We start from the raw sequence: 17,843 nt of genomic DNA, 5'->3' as shown, positions 1-17,843 counted from the left end.
TTTTTTTCTTTGAATATGATATATAGGTAAATATGAATTTTCTTATTTGAAGCATGAGTTGGGGAAGACATGTTGTTGCCTATCTTTTGGAAATGGATAAATTGTGCCCTCTGTCTTGTAATTAGGCAACATTGTAGTTCCGACAACTGTGCTACTCACAGTGTAAGTAGTATATCTGCTTCTCTTATGATCACTGGGGCTTTCTTGGCATGGTGCACACAGAAGGGTTCTCAAAGCGTACATGCTATATGTGACAGTTCAATGCATCCATGAGTAGGATGCTTTTTTACTTCTTGCAGACTTTGTGACTGCCTATAGAAAACAACTGATACAAGCCTTTTGTTTAGGAAGAGTTAATTTTGTTAAGAATGCGTAGGCATGGAAATCACCTACAAGACAGTTTTTTCTGTCTTCAGAAGGTGACTGGGTGTTGTTGTTTTTTACTGGGGCGACAGGGAGAAGCAGGTCACAGGTTGCCTTGAGACAGCCTTAGATGCAAAAGGCAGCAGTTCATATATACTGTCACATTTCCTTCCCTTTGTCTTCAGTGTTTCACTTGCTGATCCTCTTGTTTTCCTCTCAAGACAGTTCTCGAACACGTACGTAAAGGTACCATTATACTTTCTACATTGCAAAAAAGGACAGAAAGCGATTGCCGTTTTTTAATGTATTTGTTTAATCTGCAGTAAAAAAAAAAAAGGAAAACTGACTTTTCTAAGCATATGAATGATGTACTTCTAAAACAACATAATGATCAAGGTCATTTTCATTTTAAAAAGCAGAAACTCAAATTTAACAGGCCTTGAAATCCCACTTTAAGAAGTTTTTAATTTAAATATTTCAAAGCAAGTTGTCTTGAGATTAAGGGAAGGTGAAGCTTATATTAAAAAAAGCTACAATAGAACAAAATACTGAATTCTATTCTCATCTTATTCTCATTTAACACTTTACTTTTTAGATATGCAGTTTAGCATTCCACATGAGGTTGTCTTTATTTTCTTTAAGCCACGATTATGTCAAATTAATTCCTCTTTTCTGTGTGTCACACAGTGTTAATAACATTACTAGGCTTGCAACATCTCAAGAGCTGTTTAGTCACAAAAATGAATGCTCCAGAAAGTGAACTTTAAGAAAAATTGGACCATTCTGTTTATAAAGCCCATGTAGATAGCTCCATAAAATCAATGGTAGAGTATGGATAAAGGCAGTGTAATACCTCTATCTTTGTTTTTCAAGGCTAGAAATCCTAAGTCATTCCATCTTGGTGAGTGTTTCAGCTTAGTACCTTCCTTAGAGATTTAATATGTAATAGGCTCAATCCCAATAATTGCAGAGTTTGCCTAAGCAAAAAGGGTGAGGTTAGAAACCTTTTTTTTTTTCTTTCTTTCTTTCTTTTTTTTTTTTTTCTCCTTACTGGTAAGCAGTTTCTCTTGTGGGGAATGGAGGTTAGCTTCAGCAGAGCTAAAAGAGCTAGCATGAATGGCTGCTATCCATGTGGAATAAAGAGGGGTTGTAATCTTGTGTCAAAAGTGTCTAGTTCAGGGATTTATAAATACAGTGGCTGTTGTAGATTCTGAAGGGTCTTGAGATTCTTTGGTCTGCAACTGCGTGTAAATACTTTTGCTATAGTAGCTGGATAGCAGATACTTGTTAGACACTAGAGTGGTATCGTGGATACAAGATTCTTGATGCTGGGGCTTCTTTGATGTTGGGATATGCAAAGGGTTTTGATTCTGCAGCCATGCACATTCCCTTCCGCAGCCCCTTTCCCTGCCGTTTGTTTCCGATTTAGCACAATGTGCGCTTTCCCGTGTCCCCTGGAGCAGCTTTGTGGGAAAGGTATGCTGTAATTGGTTTATAACCATTCATAATGACCTGGCAACTTGGTATGAATAGCAACGGGGAGCAACTTAACTTGTGATTTATTTAAGCAAGCTACGTGGATGAAAGGTACTCCCAAGTGTACAAGTTGAGCTAGTTGCCTAATTGGACGTAAATTTTCACATGTAGCTTGGAAAGAGAGGGTTTTGTTACGAAAGGCTGATTTTGGATTGATGAGCAAGCTTCTGGACTGCTAAACCAGTTTGTGAGCAAAGTTTAATAGTGTCTTTTTTGGGGATGTCTTTGTTTTTTAATTCACCAAGTGCTAGTATACCCTTGTCATTTGTAAAGCTAATAGAATATTAACTTAAGATTTTTATTTACAGTTAGAATATCTGACCCTGCTTTTGGTGCAGTAACACACACTTGGATTTTAAAGGCCAGGATTGGTACTGCTGCTTTGGTTGTAGCCTTTTACCAGTTTGTCGTCATTGCATTCCCGCTTATTTTGTCAAGGCTCTGATTGCTTTTTCTCACACAACACCCATGATACGAGCAACCCACCAGCTGCAGGGCATGATGATACGGCAGGCAGTACGACAGCCTTGGTAGTTGTAAGGCCACGGGTAGTAGCCCATGAGAGGCTCACAAATTCTCTGGCACTGTGTGTAACTTCGTCTGCATTCAATGCAGCACACACCTAAGTGATCCAGCATGGGGTCAAAAGCCATCCCTTCACCTTCCAGTTGCTGAAATGTAAAATATTAAATGTCATCCTGCTGCTCTCATTCTCAGAGAATGTAGAATATACCAATGCTCCTGTTAACCCTACAAAGGGTAAAAACTGAAATCTTGGTCCCTTTGAAGTTAACAGAACTCTCACTAACTCACCCGTGTCTTTATTTTTTTTTTCTTTTGTCTTGCTCTGTTTGGTAGAAGTGTAGAATTGGTGCAGTCACCCATGTAAAATGGAAAGAAACAACAGACAGCTCTAAACTTCATTATTTTTCTTCTACAGTCCTTGCAAAAGATCCAGCAGCAGTAAACTCCCAAGTTTTAAATAGTAGCGACGGAAGAGATTTCAAGACAGTTATCTCCGTCTTTTATGTAGATGACAATCTCCAAAGTGTATGCTGTATTTTTAATGTTTTGTTTTATTTTTTGTATTTTAATGCTTTTTACAGCATTCCCAGGAAACTGTTCAGTAAGCTGTTACCCTGCAGTTTTCTGAATATTTCTCCCTTGTCTTTCAGTCTGGGTTTTTTTTTTCCCCCCCTCTGCCACACTTAGGTGCATTGTGGACAGCGAGAATTCTGCCTGTTCTGTATCTGACAGTAAGGAGTTACGTGGAGCAAGGCATGCATAAAATATGTAAAAGCAAGCTCTCGCTACTGCCTTCACCCTTCAAAATTCTTTTCCTCTTTTCTGGGCAAAAAAAGTAACCTGGATATTCTGCTTTTTGAAACTCATTTTTTCTTTTCCCATTGGTGTTATTTCAAAAAAAACAGCAGCAAAGAGCAAGTGCAGGAGTAACACTTAGCTTTTTACCTGAGTGTTTTTCATTCAGAAAACTAGTAGCACACTGAAAAGGTGAGACACAGAAAGGTGCCATCTCTCGTCTGGGATTGTACGGGATGCTAGTGACAGCTTGGTGTCGTTCAGGCCCCCAGCGACGCATTGCCAGCCCTGAGAGCAGGGAGGGTGTCGTTCCCTTGGGCAGCATTCATCATCCTTGAATTCGGATACCTGCAGTGTGAACTCCTACACCTGAGCTCTTTGTCCAGACTCCACTCATAGTGGGTGAAGAGAAATAGCTCTAGGGAGGATTCATTTAATCGTACAGGAAAGACCTACAGTGTAATTAATGGTCCTCTTGAACAGAATGAATCAGTCTGTAAAGAAAGCTTGGATCTAGGCATCGATGCACTAACTGTTGGCGAAGGTGAATCCTGCCCTGCAGGCTGAGGGAAGTCTGGTGACCGTATCTGATGGACGTTCTCCGTTTGGCCCAGGGACCCTCCGGCTGGAAGAGGGGACCTGTGGCAGTTGTTCTGCCGCTGCCCTCCAGAGACAGGGCAGCTCAGACCCCATGGACACGGTCACGTTAGTAGCTGTGAGGAGAAGTTACGTTCCAGTGCCGCTGCTGTTTCACTGACCTCGTGAGAGAGTCGATTTAGATCCACTTTATCTGGAGTGATTAAGTTTAATTAAGGGATGTCAACTCGGCAGAATGCTGTCACAGTATAATGATCTCCTGCTGTTGCATAAATGTCAAGTCAAAGCTGGGACTTATTTCCAAAGCAGGAGGCATTTATCTTGTGACAGTGTTGTATTAAAATGACTTACTCCTGCTGCACCAAATGGTGGGTGTAAATTGTCTGGCGCTGGTGCAGTAGACTGGAAGGTGCCTCCTGTACAGTCAGTTTTCCTGCAGCGCGGCAAAGGTGTTGGGACACAGCGGGGCGGCTCCTGTGCTCTTTCTGTGGGCTGCTTCGTCTCCAATAGCAAGAACATGTTTTGCAATAGTCATCCTCCACCCACTGTTGCTGTCCCTAGTCAGGTTCTCCTCTGTGACTTGCTTGCTAGACTAGGGCCATTTGCCCTGATAGAGAAGAGGCTGAGAAAAGAAGTTTCTTTGGCCTAACCCTCATCTCTTTGCAACCAGACACTACTACTGCTTTCCTCTGTAATAGTCACTTCTGATACTAATTCCTGTTTGAGGGAAAAGTATGTTTCTAGCTACCGGACTCACTCCTTACATTGTTGGTAAATGATGGGGTTCAGCTATCTGATCAAGACCAGCTTTGGATTGTTTTCAGATTGTGCTATCTTTGTCAGAACTGTCTAGTGCTGCTTGCTTCCGCATCGACCTGGAAACCCTGAAAAGCAACTTGGCATCAACTTGCCTTAATCTTGCCACCTCAAGCACTTGTGCTTGTTTCAGACTGAAGTCTAATGAAAATTGGGATGAGGGAGGGAGAAGAGGACTGAGGGAAGAGTTGTTTGAGCTTCTTAGGTGTTTTACAAGTCTGTAATTTCACAGAAAAGCCGAACAGGCAAAGACTGCGCAGATTTAACAAAAAGAAAAAGACAAACAAACCCCACATCACCAGTATTACCTGTCTACAACAGTCTTGGGCTCTGAAAGAAGATTACAGTGCAAATACTTACATTATATGGGTTGTCTGGATTAAGCGTTTGATCGGTTTCTTGTCCCATTGGCCTGGTTTCATTAGACTGGTGATCAAGCTCTTGAGTCAGCTGCATGGTGGGCAACCTGGTGTTTACTTTTTCAGTAGCAGCTTCCAAGTCTTCTGTATCAAAGTTTGATTCCGATTGGCGTTTGTTTCTCTTCATTTCTCTCCTTTGGTTATCTGAAGAAATAATCACAAGAGGATAATCTTACATTTAGCGTGTCCTTATATTTATCCACACATTATCTAAGGCTTCAGTGGTTTCTTTAAATATGAAAAAAAAAAAAAAAAAAAGGAGGGGAGCACAGAGGGACAGGTGAAACCGTGTGGTGGCAAACTTGCTGAGCATCCCCATGGGAGCTGCTTGCCTTCCTGTGTTGTATCTCCAGCTAGTGTCAGTCCAAAGGGGTGTGAGATTGCCTTTTCCTCCCCTTGAGGCAAAATGGGTGTGAGATCTGTTGGGGTTTTTTGACCCACCCTGTGGTCACTCATGTTAACTCGAGCAGCAGTTGCCAGCACTAGCAAGACCAGTCATAGGCATCTGATTTTTTTTTTAAAGTGCTTTTGTGACAGACTGGTGCCCTGCTCCCGAGGGCAGCTAGTGAACCTGGTGGAAACAGCTTCTGGACAGCTTTGATACTGCTCTTTTGTTGCCCAGTGGGATATGCAAGGTCATGAGAAAAGTGGAAAATATTGGCAATTTGCATCCACAGGCGATCTAAAATGTGGTGTCGTTTTGGGGGTTTTTGGGTTGGGTGGGGTTTTTTGGTTGGGTTCCCCCCCCCCCCCCCCTGCTTCCATTTCCCTCTCTGAGTGTTCTAATATTAGCTGGACCAAGGAGAAGTAAATCTTTTCAAGCCTTCTCTCCTCCCAGGCCTGGAAGTCACCTAGCGAAGTTGCCATCTCCCTGGTGACTCCTGAACACCTTTGCTAAGCTTGGCTCTGGCTGATGGGAGTACTTCAGTCCTGGGACTGCCCCCAGGACCTCATAAACTTCATCCACCAGTTGCCTAGCTAAAGCTTCTCGTCCTTCCACTCCACTGAAGTCCTCGGGAGAAGCAGGGTAGGAAACAGGAGAGGCTATAGTCCCAGATCAGGAGCTTGATACTCCCCAACTCTCAGCCAAGTGTAGTGTTCCTGCTACCTGGTGTCAGCTGCCTGAACATTTTGGGGGCTAGTTTAAGCTGTTGTGTCTTGTCCTTCTGTAGAAGGAAGCTGACCTCTGGGAATGTTTCATCTCACAGTAAGTCACCCACGTGAGCTATATAAATTGTACGAGGAAATACAAGTATGGAAAATATCTAGTAGGTGTGGATAAACTCCAAACCTGTCTCGGCACCAACCCACAAGGGCTTGAAAGACAGGCTGGGCAAGGGAGGAAAGGATAAAAGGATCCTGGTTTCCCAGGTGTGCAAGTCTCGGTGGCAAACTTGAGTTGGGGAAGGTGTTTAGATGAAGGGAGGGATAGCATACTTTTCAAATAAAAGAAGTGTTACCTTTGGGATACGTTGGTCGCAGCCAGAAAATTGGAAGATCCCCACAAAGCTCTAAAATTTTGGGGCTTAGGAAACTGTTATGCTTGATAGGCTCGTCTGCAGCCACCCAGATAAGGGAGTTTTCGTCAAATCTCACGGGCATGATTTCATCTTCCTGCAAATAGAAGAGCATAAATCCTTTGCTGCTCAGTGAACAGGCATGTGCCTGCTTGCTCTTAATTCTTGAGCATCAAACTGTATAATCATCTGCTGCAGCTAATACCGAGCATCCTTGTATTTCATGAATGTGAACGGATTGTACCAAGCCACAGCCTGAGTAAAGGTTGCCACCACTGAAATGAATGGCAAAACTACTGCCAGCTTTGCGGGGGCTAAGATTTCATCTGTCTCTGTCTTGGAAGCCTTTTGCCCCCTTGTACAAGGACTAGGTGTCAGAGATCTTTCAGCCCAAAGTGCCAGATTTTTCAAGTGGTAGAAACTTTGAAGATTTACCACCTTCAGCAAAGCAGCAATGAAATACGCCAGCTAAAAACAAGACCCTAATCTTTTATTGTGCCCCGTTCTCATTTGATGTACTCCAAGATATAACTATGCTTACAATGAGGTGTGGGGGGGGGAAATCTTATTCAAAAGTTTTAGAGAGGATTATAGCTTGAGAACTGCTCCAGGTTCCCGTTTTAAGTCAACATGATTGGTCTGATTAAAGGTCTTGTTTGGTAAAAGCAATTCAATTGACCAAAAGTTTGAAGTGCGAGTTAAAGGAGCCTGCCTTTTTGAAGTCTACCCTGCAGGTTTTTGGTTCATATCTTCAAAGTAATGTAGGAAAATGCTAGTGATTGATTCTTTAAAGTTGTTAGTTCAAAGTATTATTTTACATAAAATGTGTAAGTATTTTATAGCAACAGTGAAATATTAAAAGAAACCCAACTTTTGAATCATGAAAACCAGTATGATTTCAAAGTTAAAATTCTAAATTGCTTCCATAAAAGTCATCAAAACTCATTATATAACTGACTAGATCAATTTATTCTGTTGAGTTGTTGTTCCTTTAGTGTGTTTATTGATTTCTTTTGTAGGTCTCAAGTCATTTAAGTTCGCTATCCAATCTGTCTAGTGAGAAGTGCTCTTTATTTATATTCTCCCACTTAAGCTTTTATCAGCATCAGAAATATCTGAATCTAGTTTTCAGAAATAAAAATATCCTTTGTTTTCTGTTTGAGATGATCCTGACTTGTGAGCAGGCACAGTTTGGGTATCTAAAAGCTTATTTTAATCAACCATTTTTATAGGCATTGTTGGTTATGATACATGTTGTAAGAAAATGGCATATGCATACTTTCTCCTAAATGTGTGTGTTTCAGAGAGAGGACTTGCTCTAGAAAAAATAAATACTACTTTGCCATTCCCGTCGTACATCTAACCTGGAAAGTCGAGCAACAGGGAAAGGTTAATATCCCTATGGTAGCACTAAGTCGGCTGCTTGTTTTGGCCTCGGTGCATACAATTTATTGCAGTGGTCGTGTAGGTGATGCATCTTTGGAGAAGATGCATAGAAAACAGGACAAGGGAATAGGTCTGCTCCAGCCAGGTAGAAGATTAGAAATTCCTTTTTGACTATTTTAGGATAATGTCATCAGGACTGTGACTTTGTTCTTACAAAAAGACGGAAAATGGAAACCTTGACTTCAGGCAATAGTGCTAATGAAGTCAAGAAGCCCAGCCTGCCTTTAAAATAAGGCAAGGCGGGAAAGATGCAGGTCTCTGCCTGGCATCTGGGCAAGATCTCTTCCCCATCATGGGGAAAATCCCACCAACTTCAGGGGGCTTTGCCACATTGCTGGTGCCTTGCTGACTGGATTTAGAGAGACCTTTTTCCCCTTAAGTTTAAAGTAGATGTTCAGTAATCTCAGCACCATTGCAGGTAGGTGCAGCCTTAACAGTGCCTCTCTCCCAGCTAATTGTATCTGCTTTTAATTTCTTGGGAGTGGAGCAAACCCAGGGAAAGGGGTTGTGGCTCTCCTGCCGGGGGCTGAGCCCCTGCCAGCGTCCGGGCTCAGCTGTACTCAAGTCACTGGAGCCACTCCTGCGTGAGCGATGGGTTTGGGGTTCTGAGCTCTGGGAAACTCAGGATTTGCACACATAAAGCGATAGACTTTTTCACAAATGTGAGGTAATGAGAGGTTTTGGCGGTATCAGGGCAAGAACTGCAGCTTTAGTGGTAGTTGCGATGCAGATTCCATGAAATTTAGTTAACACGATATCCTAAAATGAAGGCTGATGCTGTCTAAGAAGACAAACTCTTAATTTTTTTTAACTGTTATTGCTTCAGCATTAGCTCAATTTTTGCAGTAATGTTTTCCACAATTCCCCTTTATTGACTATTTAAGAGGACTTGAGTGACGGAGTCCCTGCTTCTGCTCAAGAGTGTTGATAGAAATCTCCTGGCATCTACCACGACCCCTCTTTGCATTGACTAAAGGAGCTGCTTCTTCCCTGCTCTCCCTTCCAGCCTTGTGCACAGCCTGATCTCAGGCAGCTGCTCTTGTCACTGAGGTCTATGGATCTGGTAGAAATTGGTCTATGGCTTCCCCTCTCACTAATGCGCAGCCTCTCGCGATGCCCCTGGACACAGTGATGCCTCTGACACCAATCTTGCTTTTCTTACCTTTCAGGGACCCCTTGCAATCAGTCAATGAACCCTCAACAACCCTACCACTATCCACAGTGGCTTTCAAATGTCATTTATATTTATATTTAAATACCATTTAAGACCCTCTCTATACAAAGATTTGTTTTTAAAAAGTAAATAAATTACCCCTTACCAGCTCAGATGAGAGGCTTGCTTTAGTCATAGCATCAACTTCAGGGACGTGAGCTTTTGGCTGAGCTTTGATGTAACACTTTTCTCCTTCAGCAAAACGGATTCCAGTTATGCCCTGCAAAAGCAGAAGGCAGGGGGTTGTGCGCAGCCCTCCGGCTCCCCACCGCCCCCAAGAAAGCGCTCGAGCTCTGCTAAAATTGCCACTGAATCTTTAATGTGAAGGTTAAATCTTACTTAAAACCAGATGCAATAAAACACTCTTCCCTCATCATTTTAGCTTTACAATTTTGGTCAAGCGGGTCTAGAAGTTTTCGCTCGATTTCTGAGAGATTGGGGGTGTTTTATATAAGTGCTTCCATGCCTGCTGTAGGCTACTTGGAGTAGCTCTGTTAAGGAACTAGTTGACATGATTTGAACTGTAACTTAGCACCTAACGTAGGCAGCCTCAAAATTGTGTTAGCTGGTGGTGCGGTACCCTTATGACACAGGTTTACAAAAATATGGGGGCAGCTTGGTCCAATTTATACACATAAGTGACTGTGACAGCAAGGGGAAGCTCGTGATGGGGAATTTGGTGCAGAAATCTGTGTGTGGGACTCCCTTCATCTGGCCTATGAGGGTGAAATGCAGTTGCCTAAACCATGGATGTCTAGTTTTAAGCAAGAGAAGGGTATCCCAGCAGCTCCAGAGGGCTGCAGGTCTCCTGCAAGTCCTGGGTCGTATCTGCCAGCCCTGCACCAGCATCTTGGGCATCAACATTTTGGCACGGGAACCTTGGCTGTAGTTTCTGTGTTTCTGCTGTAGGTTTTTGGGTACCCGTAAAAGAGCTCTCTTTTACGTTACGAGTTTTGATACCTCGTTGTAGATGGCAAAACTTTTTTCATAGGGTTGCGCGAGCTCCACTCAACCGCCTAAATATAATTATCTAGTGCCGTCTGAGGTGTGCTGGTTTTCTGCCCGGCCGCTCGCTGCCAGGACAGGGACACGGGTGTCATCATGACCCCTCTCACCTGCCTCGTACGGGCATTGTGGATGCCTCCGGCATCTAGTGCAGCTTGAGATGGATGGTACTGAGGCACCCGAGTCTTGGCCCGTGTGCCTGCAAGTCCTGTACAGTTGGACAGACACCCATCAAAACCAAATGACTCATTCTAAAGCAGTGAGAGAGGGGATGGCTATGCAGGGATGGGTGCACAAGGGAATGAGACTTCGTGGTGCACCGAGTGTGCTAGGAATAAGTATCATAATATTGCCAAATCCAAATTTTCACTGACGGTGCAATCATTTGAGCGGCGCCAGTCAATCCAAAGCTGGAATGTAAATACATGGCTGTTGGAAGCACATCTTTTCAACTTCTTTCTCCTTTATGTGCATTCTTGGCTCAAACCCCAACTGGCAGCATCCCTTTGCTCTTGCTGAGCCTGTCCCTGGCCTGCTGTAATTAAGAGCAGGCACTGTCCCTGGAAGGTCCCGTTAGCTGGTTGGTGTTGGGAGCTGATTTCTGACCTGGTTGTGACAGGCGGTAGCTTACCAGCAGCACACATGGAGGCAATATGAATTCAGCATCTCTCCAGTGGGCTGGTGCTTTTGTGCAGATGTGGAACGGTGAAGGAAAAATGGGAAGAGCTCGTTGTGGCTGCTCTTATTCAGCTGCTAATAATGTTGCTATGGTGATGTTAATGAGAGTTTCATAAAGGCTGATCTGCAGCTGTTGGGTCCTGGGTCTCCTGGAGTGGATTGGTTTGTACTTGCTGAGAAGCCAAGGAGCTGAATTTCCTCACCTTTCTAGATGCAGCAAGGGGAAGGTGGCTGCTCCAGAAGCCCTGGGTAAGTCTTCCTAGCAGCAGTGTCTTTGTTTTAGGTGCTGCTTTGACTTACAGAGGACTTACCTCTGAAGTTACATAGGGTGTTTCGCACCTGAGAATGTTAATTGCAGGATCTGGGCCCTGTAAATAGCTTTCTGCAACATCACATAGATGTGCCTTTAGTAGCTCAGAGGTGGTACAGCTCAGTGAACCACTTTATCCGAGCTGTTGAGCTCTGCTAAGATTCGGCATCTGTTAGTCCAGACTTTGTGCAGAGCAGCCACAGCCAAGTTGCTGGGGTACCCAAACGTGTTTGCTGTCAGCACCAGTGGCCCAGCACTGTGTGTTTGGTGCACGGATGCATAAGCTATGCTAAATGCCTCCATCCTCTCCCCTGGAGATGAAGCCAAGCCACGGAGAGCAGCTCCCATCCTTGGATGTCAGAGCAGAGCGAGCTGCCCGGGTCCAGCACTGTATAGTGGTCTCTCCTTGGTGTCTACTTGGCTTATCATGTTGACCCAATGCTCCTAAAAGGGTGATATTTTGGGGAGGGGGAGGTGTTTTTTCCAGTTCAAATCGTATGAAATCACGCAAGGGCTGTGTCACAGCCTGCCAGAAGGTTTTTCTAGCAAGACTCCAACGGCACGTGTCGTAGCTCTGTTCAATGGTTTGAAAATGCAGAGTGTTTTGTGGAGCCAAACCCGATGCAGCCTAATCCGTACTGCTTCCCAGAGTGGGACCTGGCATGGCCTATCCCCAAAAGGCACTTAGACTTTGTTTTGGAGGAAACGGCCTGGCTTGCTGTGAAAGCAAGCCGGGAGAGCAAGGATGTTTGTGTGGATAGTTGGGGGCTGGAACCTGAGACTGACTGGGACAGAGAAGTTGGGCAGGGCAGGATATCCTTAGAGTCCAGCACTGGAGCATGTTACGTGAAGGATAAGGGTGGTGGTACTTACAATCTGAAAATCATGAACTTCAACAGCTTCTTCACTCCCGCTTCCTGTTTTGAATGTCTCTAAGTTGTTTCCAGCATCTATTTCCATTGATCCATCTTGTACTTTTCCATTAATGCTCATAGTATAGTGAACGTTGTACACCTGGAATCGATAAAGAGCAGTAGCACATGTCAGTAATTGCTTATTGCCTTCCTCCTACAGCAGGTGGTGGGTCAATCTGACTTGTCATATCCCTGCTCAGTTCCTGACTCTTATTTCTGTAGGCATTTCGTAACCCTCCAGCAACCAACGCCGCACTACTGCAACGCTTCACCATTGGGGCAGGTTGCCCGGAGAGGTTGTGCGTTCTCCATCCTTGGGAGTTTTCCAGGCCTGACTGGATCAAGCCCTGAGCAACCAGCTGTGACCCCGCAGCTGGCCCTGCTCTGAGCAGCAGGTAGGACTAGAGACCTCCTGAGGTCCCTCCTCCAGGGAGTACTCCCAGTTTGACTTCAAAAACAGTGTGGGGTGACTCCACATCCAGGCTCATTCTGACATAAAAACCTCCTTCTAGGTCATATTTTAGGAATCGCTTCTTATGCTGGCATGATTCCCAAAGGAGAGCAGGAGGGAACATCCTACTCTGAAGGAGGCTTACCCCTGTTTATCTCTTAGGGTGTTCTGCTGAGGCGCAGGAAAACAGGTTCCTCTTGACTATGAACATGCTTCCTAGCTTGTAATGGATGTGAACTTTGTTTAAATTGGATGTGAAGTTGCATAGACTCATATTTTCCTTGTCAGCGTATTTGGTCTTATCCTATTTTCAGTGAGGAAAGCTGCAGCGTGGTTTCTATTTGCTGGAGGACCACAATCTGTGGAGGGGTTTTGCGATTTTCTTGTGCAGCTCTGCGAAAAGTGCTGCACAAGCAGTTTACTTTTGGTCTTAAAAAAGCCTTACAGCATTTTAATGAAAAATTTACACTGACAGCTAGAGACAAATTTCTTCTTCTCTCACCTTTGCTTAGGAAAGTCTAAGGTGCCAAAGATTTATGGTTCCTCAGTTATACAGATTCAGTCCCATATTCTCTCTGCTGTCTAGGATTCCTGTTGAGAGCAGTCCATAAAACCAGACCAAAGTACATGGTGTCCCCTGCTAGGGCCTGAGCTGGAGCTGAGACTTTGTTACCCCTGACAGTTACGGGAGAATTTAAAGATTTAAAATAAAAATAATAATTTAAAAATTGCCTTAATTTTTTTTATGAATGACCCTACATTTTATTTTTACAGTCGCTTCCTAAACATTTGCAAGTCAAGTGTAGCTTTCTGAGTTTGAAGGCAGCTTGGAATAATACCTCTAAGCTTTCCCCGTGTCTTTAAGCTTCCAAGTCGATCACCAGGTAAAGACAACTATGAATGCGACAGGTTTTGCAAACCCGCATTTAGATGATGGGAGCAATCGGGGGAAAAAAAAAAAAGGAACCTTTGTCCTGTACTCTGGAAATGCACCCACCTGGTCAGAGCTGAATGTGCTGTATGCCCCCCCAACCCATTCGGGTCCCTCTCCCTTTACACCTTTTTGGTGTAAAACCTTGTACATTCTTTCTGATTATCTGAATTATTCCTATGTGCGTGGGTCTGTCTCCCCAGCACACCTCTGCTCTGGCAGCTGGGGTTCGCACAAGGCTCTCCTTGATGGGGACTGGCATGTGGCTGGAGGTGGTACAAAACTTCTTCCAAAGTAAATTCAAAGATACTAATTGCACTTAGGGAGCAAGTTACATTCACATGTGCGCCACCATGTTTTAAACCAAAATCTTATGTAAACAGAAAAGTTAATATAACAACACGTTTTAATGCTCTGAAGTTTGGTTCTTAAACTGATCAGCACCTTCTCAGTTTTGTTCTTTGCATACAGGGTTTTTCACGTACTCCAGAAAATGTAAATAATAAAACTTACCACGACTTTAAAAATTGTTCCACAGCTGCTAACCATAAACGCCTGTGTGTGCACACAGTCATACAAACCATCAGAGTGAAATAATGGTGCCTGTTAATGGGTTAAATATAGCATTACATATTTGAGGGTCCAGGCAGAATCTGGACCAAGAATGCAGCTGATGTGAAAAAGGAATTTACATGTTTCAATGCTTTTTTTGTCCTGGGAGCTGGAGTTGGCCCAGGACGTGAATCCCTGGGGACTTGTTGGGATTTGAGTTCGCTGAGGATTTGCAAGCAGAAATCAATGTAGTGTCTGTGCTCTCAAAAGCTACGTTTCGTGTTCATTAATAAATGCGCTTCCACGACGCTCCGTCCCAACAGCCAGTAAAGATAACGAGCGTGAGTTTGGTTTTCAGGTTGGATTTTTTTTTTTTTTGGTGAAAGCATGGAGGAAAAAAAATAATCAAGATCCCCTTAAAGCCCTCTTCATCGACCACGCAAGGAGTGTTCCCAGCCCCCCCCCCCCCCAGCCCCCCTCGGTGGGCTGCTGTCCTTCCTCCCGCCCTCACCTGCCTCTCGGTGGCTTTCCAGAAGTAGAAGGCTCCGATGGCCCCGGCCAGCAGCAGGAGGGCTCCGGCGATCAGCACGGCCGCCCCCGCCTTCAGCAGCCGCCCCGGCCCGGGGGCCGCCGCCGCCGCGTAGGCCTGCCGAGAACGCGGCGCTGGGTGCGGGCCGAGGACACCCGAATTCCGCCCCCCCCCCCCCCCCCCCCGGCCCTGGGACCCCCGGCCGAGCCCCCACCCTCTCCCCGTTCCCTTTTCGCGGCGTCCATCCCGCTCCGAGCCGCTTTATCCCGCTCCATCTCCACCCCCCCATCCCACCCGGCCCGCACTCACGGGGGGCAGGCACTGCTCCACATCTTCGGGCCCCGCTCGGGCGATGGGCACCTTCTCGGAGCCCTCTGCCATGGCTGTCACTGGAGGGAAAACTCTCCCGTCCTTCTCCACCGACCCTCTCCCGGCCCCGGTCCCCTTCCCCGGGGCTGGGGGGGGGGGGGGGGCAGCACCGCCCCGGCCCGCCCCGGCCCCGGCCGGCGGAGCGGGGGGGGACACACAACGGGACCGCCCCATTCCCGGGCACAATGAGCCCCTTGAGCCGGCCAGCAGCAGCCGTCGGAGCCCCCCCCGGGGCTGTGACCCCCCTATCCCAACCCTATGTGTGTGTGTGTGTGTCCCCGGGGCTTGGCTCCAGTTTTGGGGGAGTCAGGAACGCGGGGGATGCCATCGCGGAGAGCTGAGGTGCCCCGGCAGCCAGAGGGCTGACATAAAAAAGGGGCTTTTAAACTAGAACAGCGCTTTAACTGCTTTTTTTTTTTACACTTTGCCACAGGAATTCGCAGGTGCCGGAGCTGACATGCTGCTGTTGGGTGACTGCGGTGGCTGGCACAAGCGAAGAGCCCTTTGCCTCCAGCCGGGTCCTGCGTCGAGCCCAGCCCCGGCACAGGCTCGCTGGGGGCAAAGCCTGGGGGGTAATTTCATCTTTTCATTTCAAAAGGTCACGGCTACCTTGCGACTTGACCTCTAAAGTGGACGTATCCATGGGATTTCTTCTGTTTCCCGTCACTCATGATGCCCACTTGGGGTTTTTTGAGCATCTAGAGTACAGTAGGATCATAGGGGAATTGGGCTTGGAAGGGACGTTCATCTGTGCCTATTTGCTCGTTCCAATATTGCACATGGGAAGCTTAAACTCAGGGCTACGACCGGCTATGTGTGTCTGTCCGTGTGTCTGTCCGTGTGTCTGTCCACCCTTCACGCACTGCATGGACATCCTGCCTGTACATAAATGTGCAGGCATGTGTCTGCGCCTGCACCCTTCGATGCTGGAAAACAAATAGTGCTGGACCCCTTTGGGGCTGACATTACCAAACACAGAGCAGAGCATCCTTCCTAAGGCTGGAAGCAGAGGGAAAAAAATATCAACTGGAAAAAAAGAGCGTGAAGAGGGCAGCCTGGGTTATGCTCTGCCTTGCCTTGCCCCGCTTGCTTAGTGGCCCAGCTCCAGTTTCCCAGACAGGCAACAGCACTGGAGTGGGGGGGGGGGGCTGTTAAACTGAGGGGACCCTGGCCCACGGGCCCCCATCTCACTCCGGAGCAGTGCCTACGCTAACCAACTCTGCAACAGCAAATTTTTTTCAAATTATGCATCTTCGTTTGTATTTCTCTTCCCGTCTCTTCTCTACTTTGCTTATCTGGCAGGTTTAGGTCTTCCTGCTTAGTTGTTGTACACTACGGACACATCCCCGCCGTCTTAAACCTTCTGGGATCCTGACAGCCGAGGCCAGGCGGTGACCCTGTCCCACCATGGCTCGTCCCAGCTCTGCGTGCCCTCAGGAGGCAGGTTTGGCCCCCGCAGTTGATTTCCTACTCTTGCCTCTCCTCTGCGTCCCCGCTCCATAACTGCAAAAATCTTTGCCGTTTCTCCTGTCTAAATCCCCTCACTGATGTGACCAATAGCTTAAAAACTACCATCAAGCAACACAAAAGCGGAGAAAACTCAGGCCCTGCCGATCGCCTTGCATCCACGTGCTTGGGGACTGAATCCCAGAGACGCAATCCCCATTTTCCTTCCCTTCAACCCAAATTCATCCTTCCTGTCGATTACTGTCATTAACGATCAGACCTTAAACAAACATTTAACGGGCATAGTTGCCACCGAAAATAAACACAATCACAGCTCATTAAATCAAAAGCGAAGCCTACTGTGCAACTTCCTAAACTAGGGCATATTCTAGCCCGCTCTCGAATGACATACTCTTGTAGTTGGGGCTAATAATAAGATTATGATCCTCTTCATTAGCAAGTATTTTGTTACACCAAAAATCTCGTGAATGGATATGTCTATCTTGGCAAAATGTGCGAATCCCAGCCTTTGATCTCAAACCTCCATTTAGCATCGCTGCTTTAAAAAGACAGATTTATTTTAAGGCCCCTGTGCTCATCTCCCGTGGGAAAACGTGCCAGGGAGGGAGCGCTTGCCCGGGAAGAGCTGCTGCTCACTGGCCATCGGCTCGTTTCAGCTGCTTCCCTGCGACTGAGGCGGGGGAAGCCCGTGTCCCCCCATCCTGGTACCCATCCGAGTGCCCAACGGCTCCTTCCCCGGGATGCGAATGGAAGGACAGAAGGAGGCTGCCCCATTTCGGCTAGCAAAAGGATGGCTGAGGCTGGGGTGTCGAGGAGGAGCGTTAGCAAAGACGCTATCAGTACAAGAATGAATAGGTGTAATTAGTACATCTAGGCTGGATATTTGTGGAGGTACCTTCACTCCCGGTGGTGTGCGGTCGAGGGCAGCGGTGGCCCCGGCAGGTTTTGGCTCAGGCAGACTCCTGCGATCCCAAGCAATGGTGCCAGCCACGAGCCGATCTGCAGGGATGGGTGCCCGGCTGCTGGTCCTCAGTGGGCTGGGGTGTGAGATGGGTCCTGCTCGCGTGGGGAGGTGTGGGTGGGAGAACCGGTCCTTCGGGAGGGAGCTGTTCTGTCCAAACCCTGGGAGAGAAGCCGTGCAGCATTCCCTCCTCAAGTCAAGGTGCAAATCCCCCAAATATATTTTTCTCATGCAGGGATCAATCCCAGATTTTTTTTTTTCCCAACTCAGAGCATCGCTGCCTCTTCTTCTTCTTTTGTTCCACAGGCAGAGGAAGAGCAGCATGAAATTTCAAGCAGACACAAGGGAAAAAACCCGTTCCTTTTACACGGTTTGCAGCTTACCACCTCTAGTTAACCCCTACCCTCATGCCTTGCCTTTTGTCTGGGCACATAGCTGTTTTCCTTGGA

General features: G+C 46.4%; 1 protein-coding gene across 2 annotated transcripts; it reads right to left on the bottom strand.

Annotated features, from left to right (window-relative positions):
* Positions 1-517: 517 nt before the first annotated feature.
* Positions 518-15,016, bottom strand: CNMD (chondromodulin). Of its 2 annotated transcripts, XM_052786033.1 has the most exons (7): positions 14,907-15,016; positions 14,580-14,714; positions 12,094-12,234; positions 9,334-9,447; positions 6,512-6,665; positions 4,993-5,195; positions 518-2,570 (listed from the first exon to the last, which is right to left on the bottom strand). In XM_052786033.1, the coding sequence occupies exons 1-7, from the start codon at positions 14,976-14,978 to the stop codon at positions 2,355-2,357; spliced, it is 1,035 nt and encodes a 344-aa protein (XP_052641993.1). In that variant the 5' UTR covers positions 14,979-15,016; the 3' UTR covers positions 518-2,354. The 2 variants fall into 2 exon arrangements, with proteins under 2 accessions (XP_052641993.1, XP_052641994.1); XM_052786034.1 differs by lacking the exon at positions 14,580-14,714 and having other exon boundaries at positions 14,907-15,000.
* Between the last annotated feature and the right edge of the window lie 2,827 nt (positions 15,017-17,843).

This window comes from Harpia harpyja, chromosome 4, assembly GCF_026419915.1.
Source record: "Harpia harpyja isolate bHarHar1 chromosome 4, bHarHar1 primary haplotype, whole genome shotgun sequence".
NCBI lineage: Eukaryota > Metazoa > Chordata > Aves > Accipitriformes > Accipitridae > Harpia > Harpia harpyja.
The sequence above is the reverse complement of the archived record's forward strand: the minus strand, read 5'-3'. Positions and strand labels throughout refer to the sequence as shown.

Bases quoted from the DNA above. Each gene is read 5' to 3' on its own strand.
- CNMD (XM_052786033.1), bottom strand. From the start codon at position 14,978: ATGGCAGAGGGCTCCGAGAAGGTGCCCATCGCCCGAGCGGGGCCCGAA. The intron at 6,666-9,333 runs GTAAGGGGTAAT...TTCTATTTGCAG, and splicing joins CAAGCCTCTCATCTGAGCTG to GAAGATGAAATCATGCCCGT. The intron at 5,196-6,511 runs GTAACACTTCTT...TTATTTCTTCAG, and splicing joins GCGACCAACGTATCCCAAAG to ATAACCAAAGGAGAGAAATG.